Below are 24,018 nucleotides of genomic sequence, written 5' to 3' on the forward strand. Positions count from 1 at the left end.
TCAATTTGTATTCCTCAAATTGCACCTCTTGATATTGCAATAGCCAATTTTTACGTTTTAATGCAAATGTATTAACCAAACCATCATAAAAATAATAATATTAATGGATAATAACATTATTTGGTAGTTATCTGACTATACATCAAAGCATTCATTGACCTATTCTGCCCGGTATGAAAGCATCTGCATTATTTGTTTCTTCAATAATTAATGAACACTTTCCTTTTAATCACCCATCGTTATCTAGAATCTAGGACTTTGGATATGTTAATATTGTAATACACTGGAGCAGAGAGTATGTCTTAAATTGTTAATTCGACTGTTTTACTTTGACTTGTTTTGTCATTATATCCACATCGTTCTAATGATCGTTTCCAAGTTTATTTTGTGTTACCTGCGCATCTAAACCTTCAACTTATTAATACTTTTGTGATTGACTTTTGTCTAAAATGTTTACAGAAAATATAAATCAAGAAATTTAGTTTAGTATCATACAAAAAAACAGAGAAATATGACACCTTAATGTTGAATTATTTAGGCGTAGTCAAAAATAGTGTGTTATTTGATAATTCACCTTCATCTAGTTCCAAAGTTATTATTCCACGGGAAAACTATGTCATGAAAAACTTTTTGAGAGGTATAATGAGCAGAAGAACAAAGACTTTGGATTGAATTATATTTCCGCTGACCTCAAATCTGCCAGCTGCTGCAGTAGACGGAGCTGCTGTTGTTGTTTTATGTCGGTCCAAGATAAAAGCCTGAATAATGACTCGACAGAAGAAGTCAGCGCTTTAATGACCTGAACCATTTGAGATCACAGCCTGTGAAGACCTTTCTTCCACAATGATGAAGCCACCATCTGGACAAAATAATTGTTTTTGTGAAATGATGGCACCATGAAAGAAAAGCTCCTCTATATTAACAGTTATGAATCATCTGTGCTTCTTAGAAAAATGCTGTTCTCATTCATAAGATTGGGACCTTAGGACAAATTATAGAAAATGGGTGGATAGGCATGCAGTGCAGCATCAAATTATTTTAATGGTTGTAAAGGAGTTTGAGTCACCATCATTAAAGGAAGGTGTGGTTTCGTCAGTGGTTATCTCCACGGAGGAGCTGTACAGAAAGCCACCTCCCCAAACAAAGGAGCATCTTAGGGGTGCATATTTAATCTTATATTAATTGCAATCACAATTTGGACATTTTAATGCACATGAAACTAATGGCAGTGCTTTTTATTTTCAACATTTTATTCATGTTTGCTAAGATGCAGTGTGGAATGAATACAATACAAAGATTCCTACATTAGCATGAATGAAGCACAACATTTAGTCAGCATGACATCAGTGTTGTGTGTGGTCGGGTGCAACGGACTCAAGCAGAGATGGCAGAGAAAAAATGTCAGCCTGGTATTAGGTCACAGATTAACAATCAGCTCACCATATTAAAGACAAATCTTAATTTATTATAAAAATAGTTGCTCAGGAATTTTCTCTTGATCAACTTATTGATTAAACGTGTTATTTGTGCTCTTAGCCTTGATCAAGTTCCATATTGTCAATTTGTTGTATATTACCACCTGGATAATAGAGGTGTAAATCACGTTTCATCACGGTACAATATTCGATTGATTCTTTGGAAAATGATCCGATATTAGCCGGAATCCCAAATCTGCTACGGCAAGATTTCAATTAAATTAAAGTCAAAAAGTGACTCAAATATGATACGATATTATGGGCTCTTACCAGTATTTATAAATCTAGTCTTTGTAGTAAATTAATAAATACAGACCTCCTGTTGTTAGAGTTGTGGTTGCTGATCAAATCTGGGGATTAGCTTGTAACTAAAGTGATAATAGCTGTTCCACTTTAACAGTCAGCCTTTAGCAAACCTCCAACTTGTTGGTGCTAACTTCTGTATCCAACCACCTTTAGTCAGCAGATGGCTGGCAGGTAACTTCATTTGAGTCTCGAAAAGTTACACACTGTACACACACTGCCTGTCTCGCCAATGCTGTTTATTGAACTAACCACAACGTGCTTTGGCAGAATGATAAAACAGCTTTGCCACTGGAATGACTAGATAAAGGCACAACAAGATGATGACAGGTATCAATGTTTCTACTCTGCAGTGATAACATGTGACATTGAATCAATATATCCATCGATATGGAGTGTTACACCGCTTCTGAAAACCGTTGCTGTCATGTTATCATCGATGAGATTAAGTTGCCGGTAGAGCTCCACTATTTGGACAGACATATCCATTGATTAGTTCTAGGCAGAACACATTGATTGATCGCTATTTTTAGATTGCTGAGCTGATGGCAGAGGCGCCCTCAGCACCCTCACCCATCACACAATTCACCAGCCCGGAGTTGGTGGGTGGTGAGATTTTCCCACTCTGGTGTCTTTGCATGTTTACAAAGCTACTGAAGCATTCATTCTGGATAGATACCCTCCTTCAGTGAAAGCCCTCCTTCACTCGATAAATCCAGACCATGGCGGCGCTCATCAAGTGTGAAATCAAGCAGAAGAACTGACAGATTGATTAGCTCTAGTCCAATATTGTGCATTAGTGAGAAGCAAATCCCCCAGTCTGCTGCGATAGCACTGTTTGACTTGATGAGTGCCTATGACACACACACACACACACACACACACACACACACACACACACACACACACACACACACACACACACACACACACACACACACACACACACACACACACACACACACACACACACACACCATGTATATATCACTTCAGGGGACATTACATTGACTTACATGCATTTCCTGGAGACTTATCCTAACCTTAACCATAACCAACACATGCCTAACCCTTACCCTAAACCTAACCAAGTCTTCACCCAAAAATGAATGATTCCCATCATGGGGACCTCCAATTTGTCCCCATAAGGGGGGTGAGTCCCCACACGTGACTGTGTAAACAGATTTAGGTCCCCACAAGTATAGTAATGCTAGGCCACACACACACACACACACACACACACACACACACACACACACACACACACACACACACACACACACACACACACACACACACACACACACACACACACACACACACACACACACACACACACACACACACACACACACACATATACACACACACACACACAGAGCATAGTTTTGCACATGGATAGTAAACAGCGAGGCCTTTAGAGCTGCAGCCGGAGAATGTTTGTGCCGAAAGATGTCGGTGTTCACGCCGCTGTGGCTGTCACCTGATCTGAGTGGTTCACAGCGGAGAGATAGCCGTGACCTTTGGGCACAAAAGCTAGGTAGTGTATCGCGTCGAAGAATTGACGTGTTGTGATGTGGCTGTATTGAAGTCCGACGCTGACCCGCTGAGAGGCAGGTCGATGTGTCACAGCCGATGCTGCACTTTACACGAGGAAGGTGAAGAAAGAGACAGACAGACTGGTTGGAACAGGAGGAATCCTGTGTGTATGTTTCGTATGTTTTGTATGTTTCGTATGTTTCGTATGTTTTGTATGTTTCGGATGTTTAAGTAGTGTTCATGAACATCGCTGCAATATTAAGCAGGTTTGCCAGACACATTCATTTAAACGAGGGATATAGTTATTTAATACATCATTTTAATGAGGTGCAATGATTCCTCCAGGTGCAGTTTGTTTTTGCAATTTATCAATTTTTCTGTTATTCTTTAGCTGTCTAACCATTTTTAACACCTATTATTTTTAAACATCGATTCCATTTGTTCTAATTAATTAGGATGTAAATCTGTTTGCTACCAACAAAAAACAAAGAAGTTCAACTTTAAGTTCAAACCGATTTTTAATTAAACACCGTTAATCAAAACAGCCTAACTAGATCGGCAGTTTCCCCTCTACTTGTCCTTCTTAGTGTTGCTTCACCCTATTATGGCTTTGCCCCCTGAATAATTAGTGCTCCGCTTCACCATTCCTCCACCATTTAGCTGGAACAGAGTAAAGAGCATTAAACCAACATATCAAGGCGGTCTCATGCGAGGGGGACCAAAGCCGCAGGAGGCCTTTCGGAGGTCATGCTGAGCGGCTGCTTTAATGAGTTTTTAAAGGAGTAATTTTGCCTAATTAAGGCCCTAGCCAGCCACCGTAGCTTCACCAGGATACCCCAGAGAGCTGACGTGGCTCCATCACATTACTAACCAGCTGACCTCCTGCCCTCTCTGCTCCGCGGCTTTCATCTTTTGCATAGCCATTTCCCTCCATCGCTGTGATTGATGCGGGCACATTGGAAGACTTTCTGTTGATCAGATTAGCGTTTGATGGTTTTCTGCTGAGTGCAATATGTGAGTTGAATTGAGTTGTGCTTCAAACAAGAAAGAAATCCAGGAATTTTGCCTTTCGGAGCAAGTCGTGAATACATCACAGCATAGCGTTGTTTTAATATCTTATGCTTTGTATTTATTATAGCCTAAAATATGTACATATTTGATCTTTACATTTTGAAATGTGGTTTGCAGTTGCTTTCTTTTCCTATAAAATGAAATATGTTGATTAGCAGTGGTCAAATGTCAGTACATTTACTTAGGTGTACCTAGGGCTGCTCGATTATGGCAAAAATCATAATCTCGATTATTTGGGTCAATAATTGATATCACGATTATTAAAGGTCACATGTCATGGCCATTTCCACTGATCATAATTCCATTGTTGAGGTCTACTAAAATAGAATAATACTGTGCAATTTTCCAAACTCACATTGGTGTCGCATACAGCATCTCTGTAAAGTTCGGTATTCAGCAGTATTCACTTTCTCCATTAAACGGCTCCCCCCCCCCCCCCCGCCCCTCCGTGATTTCCTTGTTTAGCAATACACAGCCAAACACAGCCAAACTCAACCTGAACACACACAAAGTCACAGCCGGCTTGATAATGAGTAAGAAAAAGGTTTATAGGTTGATAAACGCTGTGAGAATGGGTCTGCAGAGAGAATTTTGCGCGATCCCAACTGTCTGTTATCAGCCTGCAGCCAGGGAGCATAAATCAGCAGGGCTGCCTGCACTGAGTGTGTGTGTGGATTGGTCAATTTGGACCAATCAGCGGGGGCTTAATGTAACGGCTCCGCGGACGTAACGTAACGGCTCCACGGATTGGCCCATTTAGTTCAAGAATCAAATGGATGATGACGTCATGATGACGTTTCACCAACGAGGCGTTTTGGGGAGGTATTTTCTGTGTTAGAGTTTTACTCCCTACAGGGTGTACTTTGAGGGTTTTGACTCTGCACACCGTTTACATGCAGAAAGACCTTCATAACACACGAGGGGACGGGTAATAACCGGAAAAGCATGACGTGTGACCTTTAAAAACGATTATCCATTTACTTTGAAAACATCAATTTATTGGAGAAAGAAAATGTGAACAGTATGTTTTTAACAGTTGATCAGTTTTATTTCGATTACGTTGTTTTCGTAATCGTTTCAAGCCATAATCGCGATTAAAACATGATTAATTGAGCAGCCCTAGGTGTACCTCAGTAAATTGTTGAGGTATTTGATTATTTCCATTTTAAGTCACTCTTTTCTTGTATACGCCCATTTTAGATTCAAGTTTGACATCTTTCCTTTATTACATTTATTTGACAATTGAAGTCACTACTTACTTTACAGATTCACATTATTCATATATCACCTTACAAATCATGATATATATTACAAATAGACCTAGCAGTTTTTATCAAATAAATACATGTAGCCCCCTCTCCTACCTGCTGCAACATTAAAGTGCCATACACATTAATACATGAACAATAGTGATCAACTAATATAAAAGTGTTTTTTTTATGCTAATGCCTCTGTGATTTTACTGAAGTAGGCAAGCAAAAGTGTATTTTGTTACACAAGTATTGCTTCAATAAAAGTTTTTAATACTTCTTTAAGTTTGTTCATAAGGTAGATCAGTGATGCCAGGTCCAACTCACTTCATGTTCCTGTATAAAATATAATAATGTTAATAATAAGTACGTATTGTCCGTATTTAAAACTGAAGACCAACAACGACGTGAAACAACTTGTTAAATGTGATCCTAGATGCTCTGTCTTGGCTGTGGTGAACATATACAGTCTTACACTCTCAGTGTTTCCCATACATTGATTGATTTTTGTCGGGCCGCCACAATTAAATATCGTCCGCCAGAAATGGATCTCAGAAAAGAAATGTTATTGGTGTCTAATGGATAGTGAGGTGGGCTGATGATCGGAGGTTGCAAGTTTAAATCCCGCCTGGAACACCACTAATAGTGTGCCCTTGAGTAAGGCACTTAGCCCTCAGTTACTCCAGGGAGAATGTCCCTGTGATTGGTCATTGTAGTTGCTTTGGAATAAGGCGTCTGCTAAATGCCTAAATTATATTTTTTGGGAGAATAAACCCCACAGTTCCTCAACTCCGGTGTGTCTCACTCATTAACAACGCAACACAGAATAACAAGAACGTTTTCTACAGTAGCCATGAACTCGCATGTATTTTCTTATTTGAGCCTTTGGCTTTTCTTGCCGGGGGGGGGGGGGGGGGGGGGGGTGGGCTTGGTGCGGTGCGGTGCCCCCACAAATAGAATCAAATGATGTGGGAAATACTAACTCTAGCCCTAGGGCTGCTCAATGAATCGTATTTGAATCGCAATTACGATTATGGCTCGCAACGATTACGAAAACATCTTAATCGAAATAAAACGTAATCAACTATCAAAAACTATTGTTCACATTTTTTCTCTCCAATAAATGGATGTTTTCAAAGTCAATGAATAATCGCATTTAATAATCGCAATTACAATTATTGAAATAATCGAGATTATGATTTTTGCCATAATCGAGCCCAAGTGATTTGGAGGTTTTTCAGGATCTTTTAAAAAAGAAATACAGAAATGGAGTTGTAGTGCTTTAAAGCTCAATCTTAACTTTGTTGGTCACAATGGAGGACGAAGGCAGATTGATAACGATTGAAAGAGATGAATTAGAGTCGTTAAAATGCTTGACTGTAACACTTTAGCTCGAACTGTCCAAAATGAATTATTCTCAATTTGACATGGACTGCTGAAGTTGTCACTTTCTCTGAGGGGACGTTGGATTCCTTTGGTTCATTATTGGATGCACATCACTTTGCCCTTGGAACAGAAACACACACTGAGCATCTGTGGAAATCGTTGCGGGTTAAGAGTGTCTCTGGTGCCACAAAGGTTGATTGATCGGCACAGCTCTGAGTTTTCGTCAGACTCAATTGACCTTATTGATCTGGAGTTATCCTCCCAGCAGGACACTCTTGTGCTGTTCATTACTGAGGGGAGCTCTTTATTAGACAGTGCAGAAGCATTTGTCTAAGGAGGAAAACCTGCACATTGGCTCGGGGGCTATATGTCAAATTAGTGGACTGAGGTTACGCAATGGGAGTTAGCGCCCACGCTGCAATCTGGACTTTAAGAACACAACAGGAGGAAGTTTTCTTGCTGAGAAGGTTTCCTTGCTGCTTCTGCTCCTGTGGATGTAGTGAGTGCAGACTGGCACTAACACTGCCTGGGTTAATGTTTCTTAATCCCTCCGGGCCACCTCGCACTCACATCCATCTAAGGTAGATGGAGGAAGTGGAATCGATGAGATCGTTGTGTTGATGGCTGTTTCACAAGTTTGACACCCGACCCGTTAACTACTACAGGTATCACATTAGGGGTGTCAAACTCAATTTCATCACGGCCCACATTAGAATTATGGTTGCATTCAAAGGGCCGGTGGTAACTTTAAGACAATATAAATATACATAGATAAATATATATATAATATAATGTATTATTTAACAATATTTCCTCTGCATTGGATTATTATCGGATAGAGTAATAACTTCATAATTAACTACGTCTGAAAGCAGAAGTCTAGGGCAAATAATTGAAAGTAATTGCAAGTCCCTTCAGTGCGCATCTCACAAAATGAGATGCATTGTGGGACATGTAGTTTATGGGCCACGCGCTCCTGTAAAGCGGCACTTAACCTTATAATAAACGTATTATATTCTTTGCAAGCTCTTGTGGGCCACATACAATGAGGTGGCGGGCTTTTATACATATCGATTTAAAGTAGACATGACTGCAGGTAGAATTTTATGTTTGTATTTGCCCCAAAACGATTCGACATTGACTACATAGGTTGAGGATCAAAACACTAACCCCTTTCAATGGTAGACATTAATTTACCCGTGAGCAATACAAAAAATATATGTACATATATATAGACTAATTCAGAAATAATCCCTTTCAATACTTACCACTGCCAGTGTGTGGTGGTGGCCCTGCTCTTAAGCCTGCATTTATCTTTTTTTTGTTCCTTTTTTGCTGTTTTCATGATTTGACTGCACATCAACAAAGAGCCTTCAGGGCCCAACATGTGTGTGTAAACACAAACCTCAGTCTCATTCCCAGGTCGTCAAATATGGCCTCTTCATCACAACCCTAGACTCTGATACAGACTCTTTGTTTCTCTGATCCTCTGCTTTGTTTGAGCTGAGGAGAACTGGCCAATGTGTATTTGCAAACAGCAATCGACACAGCTGCAAACTATAAATGGCTTTTAAGTGATGATATTAAAAATGAAGGACGATAACACGTCTCAAGGGAGCATTTTAAATGATAGCTTCTATTTAGTATCAGTTAGGGAATCCCCCTTGTCAGTTAGTATTTTGGTGGGTGTTTCCAATCTATTATAGGATTCTTTTCTGTTCATTGATTTTACAGACAAAAAGATAGACAGGGAAAAGGAGACCCCAGTCGCTGCTCTTAGAACACTTGTGATATGTGCATCCAACGTTTACTCTTCTTTAAGCTTTGATTTTGGTCTACACTCCTGAGGAAGGTATCCAGCTCGAAAGCTGCTAAATTGTGTTAGATTCACCATATGTCAAAATCATTTGCAATTTCTTCGTAATTCCTTCATTAGCTTGAGATTTTACTTATTTGCCTTCTCAGCATCTTGCAACGTTAACATCCCTCCTCTTGAATTTAAAGTCTCTATAAGGGATACAACTTGAAATACAATATGGCAAACCCCTTGAATTATACAATCTTAGATCCTAACCTTCTGAAAACCATTTAAACAGGGCCGGCCCTTGGCATAGGCAGTATAGGCGAATGCTAAGGGCACATCAACCTGTGGGGGGCGCCAATCTTTTTTATTTAAAAAAAAAAAATGTTTTAATTAAATTTCATAACAAAACAATTTCCCGATTTTTAATCAACAAAGTACATCCTGTTATCTTATCTTGACAGAACTCCGCCTAGATTGTATACAGCGCCCATAAACTATGGCGCAAACCCCCCCCCAAATCAGGTAATTTGAACTGCCCCAGGGAGGAGCGAGGGGGGGGGTCAACTGTCATTTTTTAATGTGGAAGTAGATTACAGCCCTCTCTTCACTTGATTAGGACAGCTCCCTCTGTTATAATTCATGTAAATTACATTAGAACCAGAGACTATGATTATGTGAAATTGTTCTTTTTTTGAAATAATGGTTTTTGTGTGCAATTATAGGTTTTAATTTGTATTTGTGTTAATTTAAAATAGGGGGGGGGGGGGGGGGGTGTGGGGGTGCCAGCTAAAATCTTGCCTAGGGCAGCAAATTGGTCAGGGCCGGTCCTGCATTTAACCTTTGGGCATTCTGCAATATTTTGGGGATCTGGTGTATCCGAGACTTACTCTTCTTTTTGCTGTCATTGTTTTTAGTCTTATAGCAACTTAAAGATGCAAGAAGGGAGCTGAGAAATGATGTCTACAATCGTATTGTATAACTGCATTCATATGCAGATTCCTCCTCATCGAGGTTAATAAAAAGCTAAATCAACGCCAGATAGCTGACGGGTTCCAAGATTGCATCGCGAACAATATGTCTAAGATTATAGATTTGACCTCTTTTCTTTTGACTGTTTACCTGCATGACCAAAATCTCGTCCACATGTAAAATGAAAACGGAAACAGCATGCTTCTGACTACCAAAATCTTTATTTGTGATGCCTTCAGATTCTCCATTCATATGCAGATATCTTGTTTACGGATGATGGGTTACTTAACCTGATAATCACATAGTTTGGTTCGGTGTATACTATAGTACATTCACACAATCTTTCCTTTGAATGCAGCACCTTCTATCTTTCATATCATTGCTGGAAAATTATATATATTATATTACGTTATATTAAATTAAATAACAAACCATCATTTCAAAATATACTTATTTCAAGCCCACACTCCTGTTGAGATGCCTTGTTATCCTCATATTATGTCTGGTTGCAGCAATGTGGGAGTGGAAGCCCTTTTTCTTTTCCTTTATCTTGGAAAATGTAATCTCCTGCTCTCGCAGATGGAAGTCCCCGCGTCCCTCCTCTTTTTTCCTCACATACAGGTATTTAAAGCTCCAGCTGCCATGTTTAGGTGGCTGTGATGTAACTGGTGGGATTTCAAATGTAATTCTGGTGTCGAGGAGGGACCGCGCTCGTAAATGTTTGATGAAGAACGAGGCACTCTGCTCGGACCGCGCAGACGTTTCCAGGGCCGCCCGCGGTGGAAAGGGCTTTTTAAAGAGTCGCCCGTGTCTATCAGGGCCAGGTGGAAGCCCCAGGGTGCTCACGAATCAGAGGGAGGTTAGCATATCCATATAAGTGTGTGCACTTCTGCCAGCACTCACACACATACACGTGCGTCCTGTCTTGCATACACTCCTTAGACTCTTCTTTTCTTCACTGGATCTCCACTGGGAGCCAACATATTACTGTATTACTTTTTATCGGACATGTATCCCATTTGGCAGGTGAAGTCGCCCACTTCTCACTCCTACACAATCTGTCAGACTTTCCACCTGTCAAAAACACAGCCTCGATGAGCCCAGGCCCGATTCTATCGCTTATTATCATTTATTTAAGGTCTCAAAGCCGGGGGAAAACCGGTAGGCGTGTCCTGACAGCATTCAGCAGAGTGTGGTGTTTTACCATCTGGGCCACACTGGGATCAGCACAACACGAGAGCCTGATCTAGATATATCACTAGCCATCAACGGCTTCAAGACGCTCGCTGCTTGTCATCCAGGACAGGACGGGCGACAGAACGCTCGCCCCGCAGCTAGCATGATATCAGGAGCCTCTCCCCCATCGTCTCTCCCTTTCTCTGTCAGGAAAGCACAATATGGACGAAGTCACGCTGCTGCAGCTTAGAGTGATACTCATAATCTCCCTAATAAGAATCAATATCACACTGGGAAGGCTTGGGAAGTTTGTTGTGGCTTCATGGAGCAGGAAGGCAAAGGTCAACTGAGATCTGATTCAGTCAAAGGTCTCCTAATTTGATTGAGGAAACTGAAAAGAAATGGCTTCAAATATCCATAAAAACTTGTAAGATCTCCTGCAGCATAAAACTATTACTTCGCTTTCCATTTGAATTGCACAGTGTAACCAGACACTTTTATATTCCCCAGAATATGGTTTGTAACTTCAAATACATCTCAATCATCTTGCTGTTAAACTCGCAGTCTGCCTTAAAGGGGACCTATCATGCAAAATGCACCTTTGTACGTCTTTTATACATGAATATGTGTCCCCGGTGTTCCAGGGAACTCACCAAGTGTCAGAAAACACAACCCTCTCTATTTTCCTCCTTAGCCAAATCTCTAAAAAAAGGGGCTGCAACGGATCTGAAAAAAACGGATCCAGATTTCAACACTTTTCTACGTCACAAAGAGGTGCTCCGCTTATTGGTCAACTCTCCACCTATCAGGGGAATGAGCCACGGTCACATGCATTGCCAAACCTCTCCTTCGCATTTACTGTAGGACGGATTTCCGTCCATCTGGCTATTCAAATATTAATGAAACGGACAGACTTCCTTGCACATCAGCGGCTGTCGGATTAAAACAGTTTAATGCACTTTTAACACTCACGTACCCAGGATTCCTGCTCCTTTCCTGGGTTACAAAGTGAGGTGACGCAGCCTGTCCTTTGGGTGCGCTCTGTGTGGGGGGGAGGGGTGTATCGCAGCCTGCTCCTCTCTGCCTGCCTGCCGCTGCGCTCTGCCTCTATCCACACAACTTTTCCCCGCCTTTCAGAGACTTATTGCTGGGTCAAATTCTAAGTTATTATTATTTGATTAAAATGTTAGAGAAACGTGTGTGAGTGAGTGTCCTCGCCATAAAAAGTCAAACACATTATTCAATACGACAATGTGCAGGGTTCGAGTTATAAACTGAGCTCTATGGGGGTCTTTAAAACTAAAGACACGCACTCACTTTGTCTTTTCAAATGCGCTCTGTCGATATATTTTATTGATTAAATCCCGCAGCCATAAACAAAAAACATAAGTGAGTTACTCTACGTTTGTTTGAGTTTCTGAACCATTAAACTGTGTGTGTCCACTTTACCACGTCATGTATGTCCTTTTAATAATTCAAAAGTTACTTATGCTGCTTCGAGGTGCGTTGAGTAATAAATGTTGCAGAGCTGGTTTAACACGTTAGTTATTTTTCTGAGGGAACTTCCACACACACAGCTTGGAGGCGCAGTGCAGGCATATTGTCATTCAAGAGATGCGTAGTTCTTTTGGAAAACATGTTTTTCTTTTAGCCTATTTACCTCGTTAACGTAAATAATACTCATTGCATTGACACATGCATTATTTTTTATTAAAATAATGGTTGTTGGTAATGTATTAGCGACCCCCACAGATGTATGATTTCACTGTGTCCATGGGAGCTCAGACCCCATTGGCTCCCACATAACTCGAACAATGACAATGTGGTATGCATTGAATGACTGAATGTGGAGGTTGCATGCCTTTATTACAGCTGATTTAAACCCCTTCAGGTGGAGGACACGTTTAATGTCTGGATATAAAAACTGTCATGATTTCAGATAAGATTGGTAGACTTGCAAAATGGTTGAATTAATCATTCTGGTCAGTCATACGGGTTTTGGATTGCTTTCACAAACCTTTCATTTAGCAAAATGGAACACTTAAACACAACACATATACTTAAGGCACCATTGTGTTACAATTGTATTCTAAAAAACAGCTTTGAAATCATTTCGATGCAACACTGACTGTAATACTGAGTGGTGCTTGTGTCAGTCCCACTCCCTGAATGTAGCTTCGTGAGCGGGTCGTACAATCTCCTGGGAGAAGAAAGGCTTTATGCCACTAAGAGGATTTGGGTGAAACCGGATCATATTATAATTATGGAGAATTTTTTTTTCCGGTTTTCCCTTTCCCTCCTCTGAATCAATCCAAAATGTAATTAAATCGAGTATAGTTAAACATTGCATGCCTGTATTACCTTTTGATGTTGTGTAAAAAAGCTTCCACACATTTTTTTGGGGTAAAGAGTCCCGCAGGACTTCGTGCTGACGCTCAATGCACTCATATTATTTTGTCTTTCTGGGTTAGCTCAGTGAAAGCTTTATGTAAGATTTGGCAGGAGTACAAGCGGAGTGAAGGGTTCACAGCGGCTCCTTTGAGAATTGTCCTTCCCCTCCCATGTCCTCCTGGGATGTCGACAGTGTAAACAAATGACCCAGAGTTAGAACCACAAATGACGTATTAAGCCGGGTTCCCCAAGTCTGAGCCTTTCTTCTGTCTTTCTTCTCCGCTCAGTGCGTTGCCGTCTCTGTGTGCATATTTAATTCCTTCAGAGCTGTTTAACCGTGGCGAGCCTCAGCATCTGCTCTGCGATGGGACTCTTCGGTGCATTTATCCCTCCCCATGCAAAGAGCAGAGACTGGAGTGTCATGTAAATTTGATGGCAGCCTTTACTGTTGTTTCTGGCACCCAGGGAGGACAGAAATGTGAAAAATAGGTCCTCTCTTCTGCTGTTTTCTCTGTGTGTGTAAAATATAAATGGGCTCCACTTTAAGCTGGATGTTATAGTGTGTTTAATGTTGCTGCCTGAGTGGCTGGGTGAAATGGCTTTTGTTAATCAAGTTGGAGGGGGATTATGGTTAGACAAGTTGTCGGGGTCAGTGAGCGAGCTAATTAGGCCAGGTTATAATAATGGAATAACTTCGGGTTCCACTTTCTTTGTTGAAGTGGAAGAGCTGTGCAATTATTTGTCTTATGTCCACGTGACCCTTTGTTTTCTTGTTTTTCAGAAACCTGCTGGACAGAGACACCTTCTCCAAGTCTGATCCAAGTAAGCTACGCACGCACGCACGCACGCACGCACGCACGCACGCACGCACGCACGCACACACACACACACACACACACACACACACTGACACACACACACACACACACTGACACACACAAATAAATATCCACAGACACACATGCACCACATGCAGGCAGACATTAACTGTACAAACTAAGGCTTGCTTGCACCACATGTCACACACACAAACACACACACATTTCCTGACATGCTCTGCCTCGCCTGTGTGAATCAGTAGACATTTGCATATGTCAGGGGTCTTATTCGTCACTGTTCTCTCTCCCAACTTGAGTGAAGGGAACCAGATCATCCTCACACACAAACCTGCCACTTCTCTCCTACGGATTAAAGGACGGACACACACACACGCACGCACGCACACACACACACACGCACACACTCCCCTGACAGCAGGGGTTCAATTTGGCGACTGGTCCAGTGGTTTATAAAGGCCCAGACTGCAATCCGACAGTAATTTGCCTTGATAGAAAGACGTGAAGTGTTGGATTGAAGATGTTTTCCTTGTAAACATGCTGTTCTCATTAAGGAGAATTGTTTTATCTTTAGCAACTCTAGTGTTGCTACAAACACTAGAGTTGGGATTTCAAGCTTTATTCCTTTTTGTTACTGACTGAAATCAGCCATAGCAAAAACAGTCAAATACGGAAAAACTTGCATTTAATGTAAAGTCAGGATACACCGAAATTATTACATATATAGTAGTATTACTACACTGAACAAAAATATAAACCCAACACTTTTGTTTTTGCTCCCATTCTTCATGAGATGAACTCAAAGATCTAAAACATTTTCTATATGCACAAAATAACCATTTCTCTCAAATATTGTTCACAAATCTGAAAAAATCTGTGATAGTGAGCACTTCTCCTTTGCCGAGATAATCCATCCCACCTCACAGGTGTGGCATATCAAGATGCTGATTAGACAGCATGATTATTGCACAGGTGTGCCTTAGGCTGGCCACAATAAAAGGCCACTCTGAAACGTGCAGTTTTGCTTTATTGGGGGGGGTCTGGGGGGATCCGAAAACCAGTCAGTATCTGGTGTGAGGGTTAGGATTAGGGTTAGGGTAATGTTCTGAATCGAGTGGCCCATGGTGGTGGTGGGGTTATGGTATGGGCAGGCGTATGTTATGGACGATGAACACAGGCCACTGGATTCACAACATTACCCTAACCCTAATCCTAACCCTCACACCAGATACTGACTGGTTTTAGATCTTTGAGTTCATCTCATGAAAAATGGGAGCAAAAACAAAAGTGTTGCGTTTACATTTCACTAGCTACTTGATAGCTAAATGCTGAGACCTGGGGCCTCATTTATAAAGCCTTGCGTAGGATTCACGTGCGAAGGCTGCTTACGTAGGACAAAGCACATCCGCCGGTTTCGCTTTATAAATCACAATCAACTCGAAATGCGGTGCAGCTTCACGAGCTTCACGAGCTTCACGAGCTTCACGTAACGCCCATATTTGCCTATAATTAGTCAAAGAAACGCCCCGTATTAATATTCATTTTGACTGACTGCATGAAGAAGATCGCAGGAAATGACGACAGAACAGCTCAAGAAAACATTTCACACCGTGTCAGATGTTGGTTCTTTGGGGAGTTCGAGACAAATCACATTGTTTGCTGGATGCGGTTTGAACCAGAGTAGCAGCATGGAGGTCGGATCGTCAGCAAAATAAATAAATAAGTGGTCCGAAAAAAAGTTAATGACAAAATACACATAACCTTCCTCAGGCAGTGTGTTTGTGCCGGGGACAGGAGACCCACCACGATGAGAGAAACTGTAAGAAAGTGTGATCCCTGCGGAGTGGAGTCAATTCATGTTTATTTTTTATTTGGTAGTTTGTGTTCCAGCTGTCGATCAGCTGTGCGCAGCGTCTCCATTGCAGCCTGTGCGTGTCAACGCCCCCGCAGCAACTCTATATCCACCAGTTAAATGAAATAAAACTAATGTGTTGAGTTATATCAGCTGCCAAATCTACCAAATATATGGTGTTATTAGTTTCCATACCTCCTGTGTTTTACGAGCGACTGATCAAGTCTTAGCAAACGGCATTAGACGTGATAGTATATAAAACCATGCTTGTATCTACAACCTATAGAAATACAAAACGGCCTCAGTTTAAAGTAATTCTGTCCTCCTGCTCACCGCATAATTTATGAGAAAACATTTCATAACACCAACACAACATATTTTAAATAACATATCCCTATTTATTTATTTCTCCAAGTTATGTGTTTGTGTGCACTGAGGAGTCTCAAGCAGGCGTTTCGTAAATCATTTTAAGATTGGCTTTAAACAATGTTTGAAAATGAATTCTTCATATATGCTAAATGAGAGGTAACATTTTATTTATGGTATTATTTCCACATATTTCTCTCCATTCTTCCTTCTGCCAACGGCGTCGCGCTTTCTCGTCTCTCCCGTTTTTGTGCGCAGTGCGTACGCATGGGTCAGAGTTTGCGTGGATTTTCCCGTTAAGTTTGTTTTTTATAAATCTCAAACATTGCTTAGAAACTGGCGTCCGCTATCTTTGAGCGTACGCACCGTTTATAAATGAGGCCCCTGACCCTTTCATACTCACGTTCTCGGGCACATGTGCACACACAAGCTTGAATATAGTAAAGTAGTTCTTGCTGTTTTCATCTGTCGGGCCAGCTTTGTTTCCCGTAACAGACCTTGACAGTCCTGTCTGTTAAAAGCCCTCTAAAAATAAAAAAACATGATGGAAGGAAAACACGAAGATGAAAGATATTTATTTTACCCTCTTCTCACATGGGGTTTTGTTTCCATGCATTCCTTTCTTCAGCATCACCTTGCTTCATTCCCAACATATTCAGCACTTTGCCACCTAGCTGATGTGTGACCCTGATAGTGTTGGTCGGTGTTCATGAACTCATAATTGATGAGCTCCCAGAATTGCGGGATTGTACCTTTAAGTGTCAGGCGATGGGAGAGGAGAATGAGCATCCGTGCCCACCCCAACATTTATGCAAGGAGGCACTTGTGCTGCGTCCATGTCTCTGCTCTGCTGACAGCACTGGCCCCAGTCACACAGCATTAGACCGCCTCAGCAGAGCCACACACACACACACACACACACACACACACACACACACACACACACACACACACACACACACACACACACACACACACACACACACACACACACACACACACACACACACACACACACACACACACACACACACACACACACACACACACACACACGGCCCCAGGCAGGCTCACGCACTGTATTCATATTAGCTTATAAAGCCGGACAACAATCCTGTGTTTTGTGTGTTTATACAGTATGTGTTTTGATCAGTGTGTGGAAAAAGGGCCTTTAACACCGTGGATATCTCCTGCATTCAAAAGAAAGATGGCTGTGCAATTGTCAATTTCTTTCCCCCATTATACTCCCGATGAATAGGAAGAGTTGAAAGTGCGCCGGAATGATTGCCAAAGATACATCCCTATTTACGGGCATGTGATGGATGTATCGCTATCCCCCCTCCCGCACAATAACACAGAGACCATGTGTCATCTGATGCTTCACTGCGAGATTAAAGGATGACTGTATATTCCAGCAGCTGAGCCCCTTTTCTGCACACCACCCACAATGCAACATATACAACATCCACACTGACATGCTGCCAAAACACGGCAAGTTTGAGCACTTCTGCCACGGCACCAGACGCACGGTAATTACTGTTTTTTATGGCTGCACTCCAAAACAGTGTGACCTTTACAAACACGGCGGTGATTTGGGAAAACTAAATGTTGGTAAATATTACAACTTGTCTGGGCTCAGCAGGTGGTTCGTTTTAAAAGATGGAAATGTCACTTTTTGGGAGGAAAAAGTAGAATTTAATCAAATAGGATGATTTTCTCAGTGTTAATGAAACCATGATTAAATCAGTCATGTCATTTCATCAGTAGGTGGTAGCTCATACATGTACTCAGGAATAAATTTACAATTAATTAATGTTGCAATTAATGATAATGCAAGTCGCCTCAGAGGAAGGTGTTGCTTTCATAATCAGATGTCACAAGATACACTCCGGCTCTGAGTGTCTGATTGCTTCGTGATTTTCTTTCTAGGACCCTGATTTAACGTTTTTACGCTACATTAAAATAAATTCACCTTTTGGCTTCAACGTGTCTCTCAAGCATTTAAAATGTAAATTCCTTTCATACCCAAAGCGTGCCAAAGTTCATTTTTAATTTTGTATGCACACTGCTTGAACTGATTCAAGTTGTAGAAGTCAGATTATTATTAATTATGAACAAACTTTATTTTCTTAACATTTAGAAGATTTCACTTTGTTAATAACACATTTTATTGTATTCCATGACTACTCGTCCCACTATATTGTGTACGATGTTATCTTTTGATCTATTCGTTTCAGGCGCAGTGACTTCCTGTTGTCTCATTGTCTCTGTTCCGTTGCCAGGCAGCTTTTCTCCTTCCTTTCCTCCTCTGTGTTCGCATCTGATAGGCTTATATTGAAATCAAGGAAAAGTACATCCGTGTGTTACAAGAAGAATACAAATAGGCCCCAGCAAAAAAAGAGAGAATAATTATTACATACCAACATTTTTCAATGACACGAATCAGTTTGGGATCTAAAGGGGTTTGCTTTATTTGGAATATTTACAGAAAGCTTTCTCTGACGGGTCACTGCATTTGTTATATATCCTGTCTTATACTCCATTGATAAAACCAGTCATTTTACACAAAGAGGTTGCTGGTCTTCTGCTGCCTGGATCCATTGGATTTGTTTCTGCTATTGTGTGACTTAAGGTTAGTTCTGTCTAGTTGGTTCGGACTGACTGAAGTCACACAATGACACTAACTAACCGATACTCCCTCTCTTTTAACTGATGTTTATTTTCAAGACTTCTTTCTTTTAGATGGGTATAATCGATTCTGCTCCTGCCCCAGTCCAAAGCAGTATATTGCTTTGCTACCGTTCCCATACTCTTTTACTCCAAACTGGGGCATGCAACCACCATCTACTGTATGTAATTAACTCACAATACTCCCTCATAAACAACCCTAATGAACTTTCATCTGTAATCTCGAACAGATTTGGACAATGCTTTGAACCAAATCTAGCTATTTCTAGCAGTCCCATGTCAGATAATCACAACCAACCAAAACGTCAGCCTTAATGTGTGAAAGACTTTAGTTTGCTGTCTCTTTAAATGGCAATGCTGGACACACATTGGTCGTTGCGATCATTAAACCTCTTAAAGGTCCCCGATGATAATGTTTTGCAACAATATATTATAGTTCTCAGATATATACAAAACATGTCTCTGAAGTGTTTGGCTCCAAACACCAAACAGATCATTGCAGCATTACCCATAATCCCCTCTGTTTCAGCCCTGTTTCCAAAGTGCTGATTCTCTGTCTGTTACTTTAGATTAAAATAAGGAGCCCCTCCCCACGCCCCTCTGAGAGAGATTTGGTTAAAAAGAACTCAATGGTGATCTATGAGGAGATTCAGATGATAAGGTGGGGGGGGGGGGGGTTACCTGGGTTGCTGATTGGCTAATGGTTACACAAGACAAAACATCGTTATGACATCATAAAGTGGCCAAAATCTGATCAGCTCATTTTCAGACAGGTTTTTATAGAAATGGATCAAAAAGAGAGAGAATCTTTGTTCCTGAAACTTTCAGAGTCTCTTTCCACAGAGGGGACACATGTTGATGTAGAAGAGACATGAAGAAGAGGGGACACATGTTGATGTAGAAGAGACATGAAGAAGAGGGGACACATGTTGATGTAGAAGAGACATGAAGAAGAGGGGATACATGTTGATGTAGAAGAGACATGAAGGAGAGGGGACACATGTTGATGTAGAAGAGACATGAAGGAGAGGGGACACATGTTGATGTAGAAGAGACATGATGAAGAGGGGACACATGTTGATGTAGAAGAGACATGAAGAAGAGGGGACACATGTTGATGTAGAGGAGACATGAAGAAGAGGGGACACGTGTTGATGTAGAAGAGACATGAAGAAGAGGGGACACATGTTGATGTAGAAGAGACATGAAGAAGAGGGGACACATGTTGATGTAGAAGAGACATGAAGAAGAGGGGACACATGTTGATGTAGAAGAGACATGAAGAAGAGGGGACACACGTTGATGTAGAAGAGACATGAAGAAGAGGGGACACATGTTGATGAAGAAGAGACATGAAGAAGAGGGGACACATGTTGATGTAGAAGAGACATGAAGAAGAGGGGACACATGTTGATGTAGAAGAGACATGGAGAAGTGGATTTTGCTCAATATGTGACCTTTAACTTCCTATAGAACAGTGTCTGTAATGACTGAGCTATACAGTAGCGGCACACTGAAGGTCCCCATGGAGGGTCTTACATCCAGGCAGACCCTCCTAGTGGTTACTTAGCACTCAACACGAGCTACCAGGTTCATGTCTGTTGTTTTCGTCCTTTTCTTTTCTAGTGCTGTCGTGCGACCAGATGGGACAAGGGCATTCAGAGGTTGTTGTTGTTGTGGCGTTTTTAGAGTTAGCTACCTCTGTTACTCAGGTGGAATGAGCTGAAAACGTGCTGCTCTGCCTTGCTTATGATGCGAGTCAGAGCACGGTAATAAACAGCAACTAACTACACATTAGCAGTTAGAAGTTTCTCAGTTTATAAACTCGTGACTATTTTTGTGTTGTTTAATGTCATGTGAGTTATTATTATCTAGTTTCAAAATACAATTGAACTTAAAGGGGACCTATCATGCAAAATGCACTTTTTGATGTCTTTTATACATAAAGATGTGTCCCCGGTGTGTCGGGGAACTCACGCAGCGTCAGAAAATAAAACCCTCTCTTTTGCTCCGTACACAAATCTCTAAAAACGGGGCTACAACGGAGCTGATCCAGATTTGCGTCCGATATGACGTAATATCTGAAATGTGGACCCACGGCCCTATCAGAAACGTTGCTATCAGAAACAATGCCCGACTGTTTTGGACGTAATATGGTCGGTGTTTACATTAGCATCGCTAACACTCAGAGCTAACCTGTACAGGAGAGCATGTGTGTGAAGAAGCAGGAAGTAAAAAGGAACTCACCTTGTGGTATAACCGGCAAGAGAGAAAGCCTTTGAGCTCCATACTGTTTCAGAGATAATCCTTGATAATCCATGATATGGCGTTTCATCAGGGCAGTATTTAGTTTAGACAGTAGCTGCCCCAAATCAGCACTTTTGAAACAGGAAGTGAAATAGAGGGATAGAGGCATGGCTAGAATGGGTGATCTGTTTGGTATTTTGAGCAAAACACTTCATAGACATGTTTTTAATGTATTTTTATATATCTGAGACCTATGCTATTGCCTAAAAATAGCATGATAGGTCCACTTTAATCAGGTCATTTTTTACTTTAATGGCACACGTATTACCTTTTCAACTCAAATCTACACATCTAATGTAGTTTAGATTATTGATAAAGGCTTTTTGGATCAAGTGTTTATGGGAATATTGACCTGGCTCCATTATCTAGTTTACCCCTAGTAAAATAGGAAACCAAACAACAAGAACAAACATATATCACCTTTTATTTATTTTATCAGGTTATCTCTTTGAAGTCAGGATCTCTTTTTGCGAGAGAGAGGAACAAAAAATACTGCAAACTTGTATTCTGAAGATTTGTATGCAAATAAATGTGTGGTTGCATTACTCTATTAACAAAGGACTTGACCATTCGACCATTCACTATTTAAAACATTTCACCAGTTAAAACAGATTTCCAAGTGTCTGGTCCCGGGGGCTTTTCAGAGTAGTGAGTCGCTGCCATGTGACGGGTGTGTGTGTGTGTGTGTGAATACAGTGACGGCTGCTCGAATGCAAATGAAATGTCATTTTAGTGCCAGCTGATTGCCCCGCTGTGTTTTCACTAGTGGTTCGTAATCAAAAAACACTCTTGAGACTTCATCGGATGGAGACGCTGGAATGTCAATAAGGAGGACTTCCTCCACCCACACAAACACTCACTCGCCCCATCATCATCCTCCCCCTCCCTCCCCCTCTCTGAAATACCATCATGCTGCAAGGCAAAGTTCTAGTGACATTTAATTAGGAAGTTTTCCTCTAATGTTGAGGTCCGGGGAAAGAACACGCTCTCAGCTGACTTCTCTGCGATGCTTGCACTGTTAACACTCTTCAATCAATCTAACCCTCTCTTGTTTCTTTCTTCTGTTTCTAATTCAACAGTTTGTGTGCTGTACACCCAAGGAATAGCCAACAGGGAATGGAGAGAGGTGAGTGCAGGGGCAAAGGTGGTGGGGAATAATTTATAACCGGTGAAAGCTTCGAAGTATCTCTAATGGCAGCATTTCAGCAAGTTTCTTTTGGCTGTGACCCAGCTTACATTATCTGTCAAGTTATAAGTTCATGCCAGGTATCCTTCTTGTTCCTTTCCCTCTTGTTTTGTTATCCTTTTTTATATATATCCTGCTTACTTGAAGTAAATGGTTATTTTGTGTTTTTTTTGTCAATATTGAGTGTTCTTGTATTTTAATGTGTGTTTTTTTTATACCTCTGGACTGTGGGAAACAGTATTTCGGTCTTTCTGTGTGACACATTGTTGAGATTGACAATAAAGTTAACTTTGACTACTTGTTAGACCCTCCAGAAAAACGCGGCCAAAAATCCTTGATTATGCGATCAAACATGCAGGGTTTTATGTGATTTTATGCGGTGATATTGCGGAAAGTTGCGAAATATGCTAAATATGCAAAAAATATATATATTGGGCTGTCTTATTTATTTATTCTTTCTCACACACAACCTGCCACTAACGTTAAACCCCTTTCCTATTCAATTAAACACACTCAATTTTAATTTATTGTAAAAGCAATTGGGCTATTTTAATCTCTCACTCACACACACACACACACACACACACACACACACACACACACACACACACACACACACACACACACACACACACACACACACACACACACACACACACACACACACACACACACACACACACACACACACACACACACACACACACACACACACACACACACAGACACACAGACACACAGACACACAGACACACACACACACACACACACACACACACACACACACACACTTCTCCGCCTCATTCTGTTTTCATTTACTCGTTCGTTATCTGACCAGCTTCAATCTTGTAGGCTACTCACTTCGTTTCTTGTAGCCCTCGAAAGGGTTTTGGAGGTTGATGCCTAGGTGAACGTGAGTTGTTTGGCTTTCTTGTCCGCAGCAGCAGAAAGCATTTTCGAATGTTTGAATGAATCAAAGTGGGTCGTCACCGTCGATTTTCTGTAAGACGTATGCTCCAACACACAGTTGCACGGTGAGCAGAATAGTTTCCTCCCACTTCCGTGAAAGACATCAGGGTACTGCTTTGCCCGGTCTTTAGCAGAAATGTTCGTCGGTAAATAGAGATGTCCCGATCCGATCATGTGATCGGGGATCGGAGCCGATCACGTGATTTTCAAAAGATCGGAATCGGGAGAAAAAAATCGGGGATCGGGATTTTTTTTTTTTAATACTTTTTTTTTTTGTATTCAATGTTACAAAACAAAAATGACCATGTTCAAGTCTTAAAGTCATCCTGAGGCCTTTGTTTTGGTTTCAAATTACACAACATCATGTATGTGTTGCTTCTTTGGGGCTTGTTTTCATAGACCTGGTTGCTTATTTCTCTCAAATCTGGCAACAGAGTGGGCAGGGCGCAG

General features: G+C 41.1%; 1 protein-coding gene across 1 annotated transcript in view; it reads left to right on the plus strand.

Moving 5' to 3' along the window:
* The window catches only part of LOC307041270 (copine-8-like), a 78,030-nt gene that overhangs the window by 1,397 nt on the left and 52,615 nt on the right, over positions 1–24,018 (plus strand). The window contains exons 2-3 of the mRNA XM_079684578.1: positions 14,146–14,186; positions 22,493–22,539. Coding sequence (XP_079540704.1) covers positions 14,146–14,186; positions 22,493–22,539 — 88 coding nt within the window. The remainder of the gene's footprint in view (positions 1–14,145; positions 14,187–22,492; positions 22,540–24,018) is intronic.

This window comes from Notothenia rossii (assembly GCF_949606895.1).
Source record: "Notothenia rossii genome assembly, chromosome: 5".
Taxonomy (NCBI): domain Eukaryota; kingdom Metazoa; phylum Chordata; class Actinopteri; order Perciformes; family Nototheniidae; genus Notothenia; species Notothenia rossii.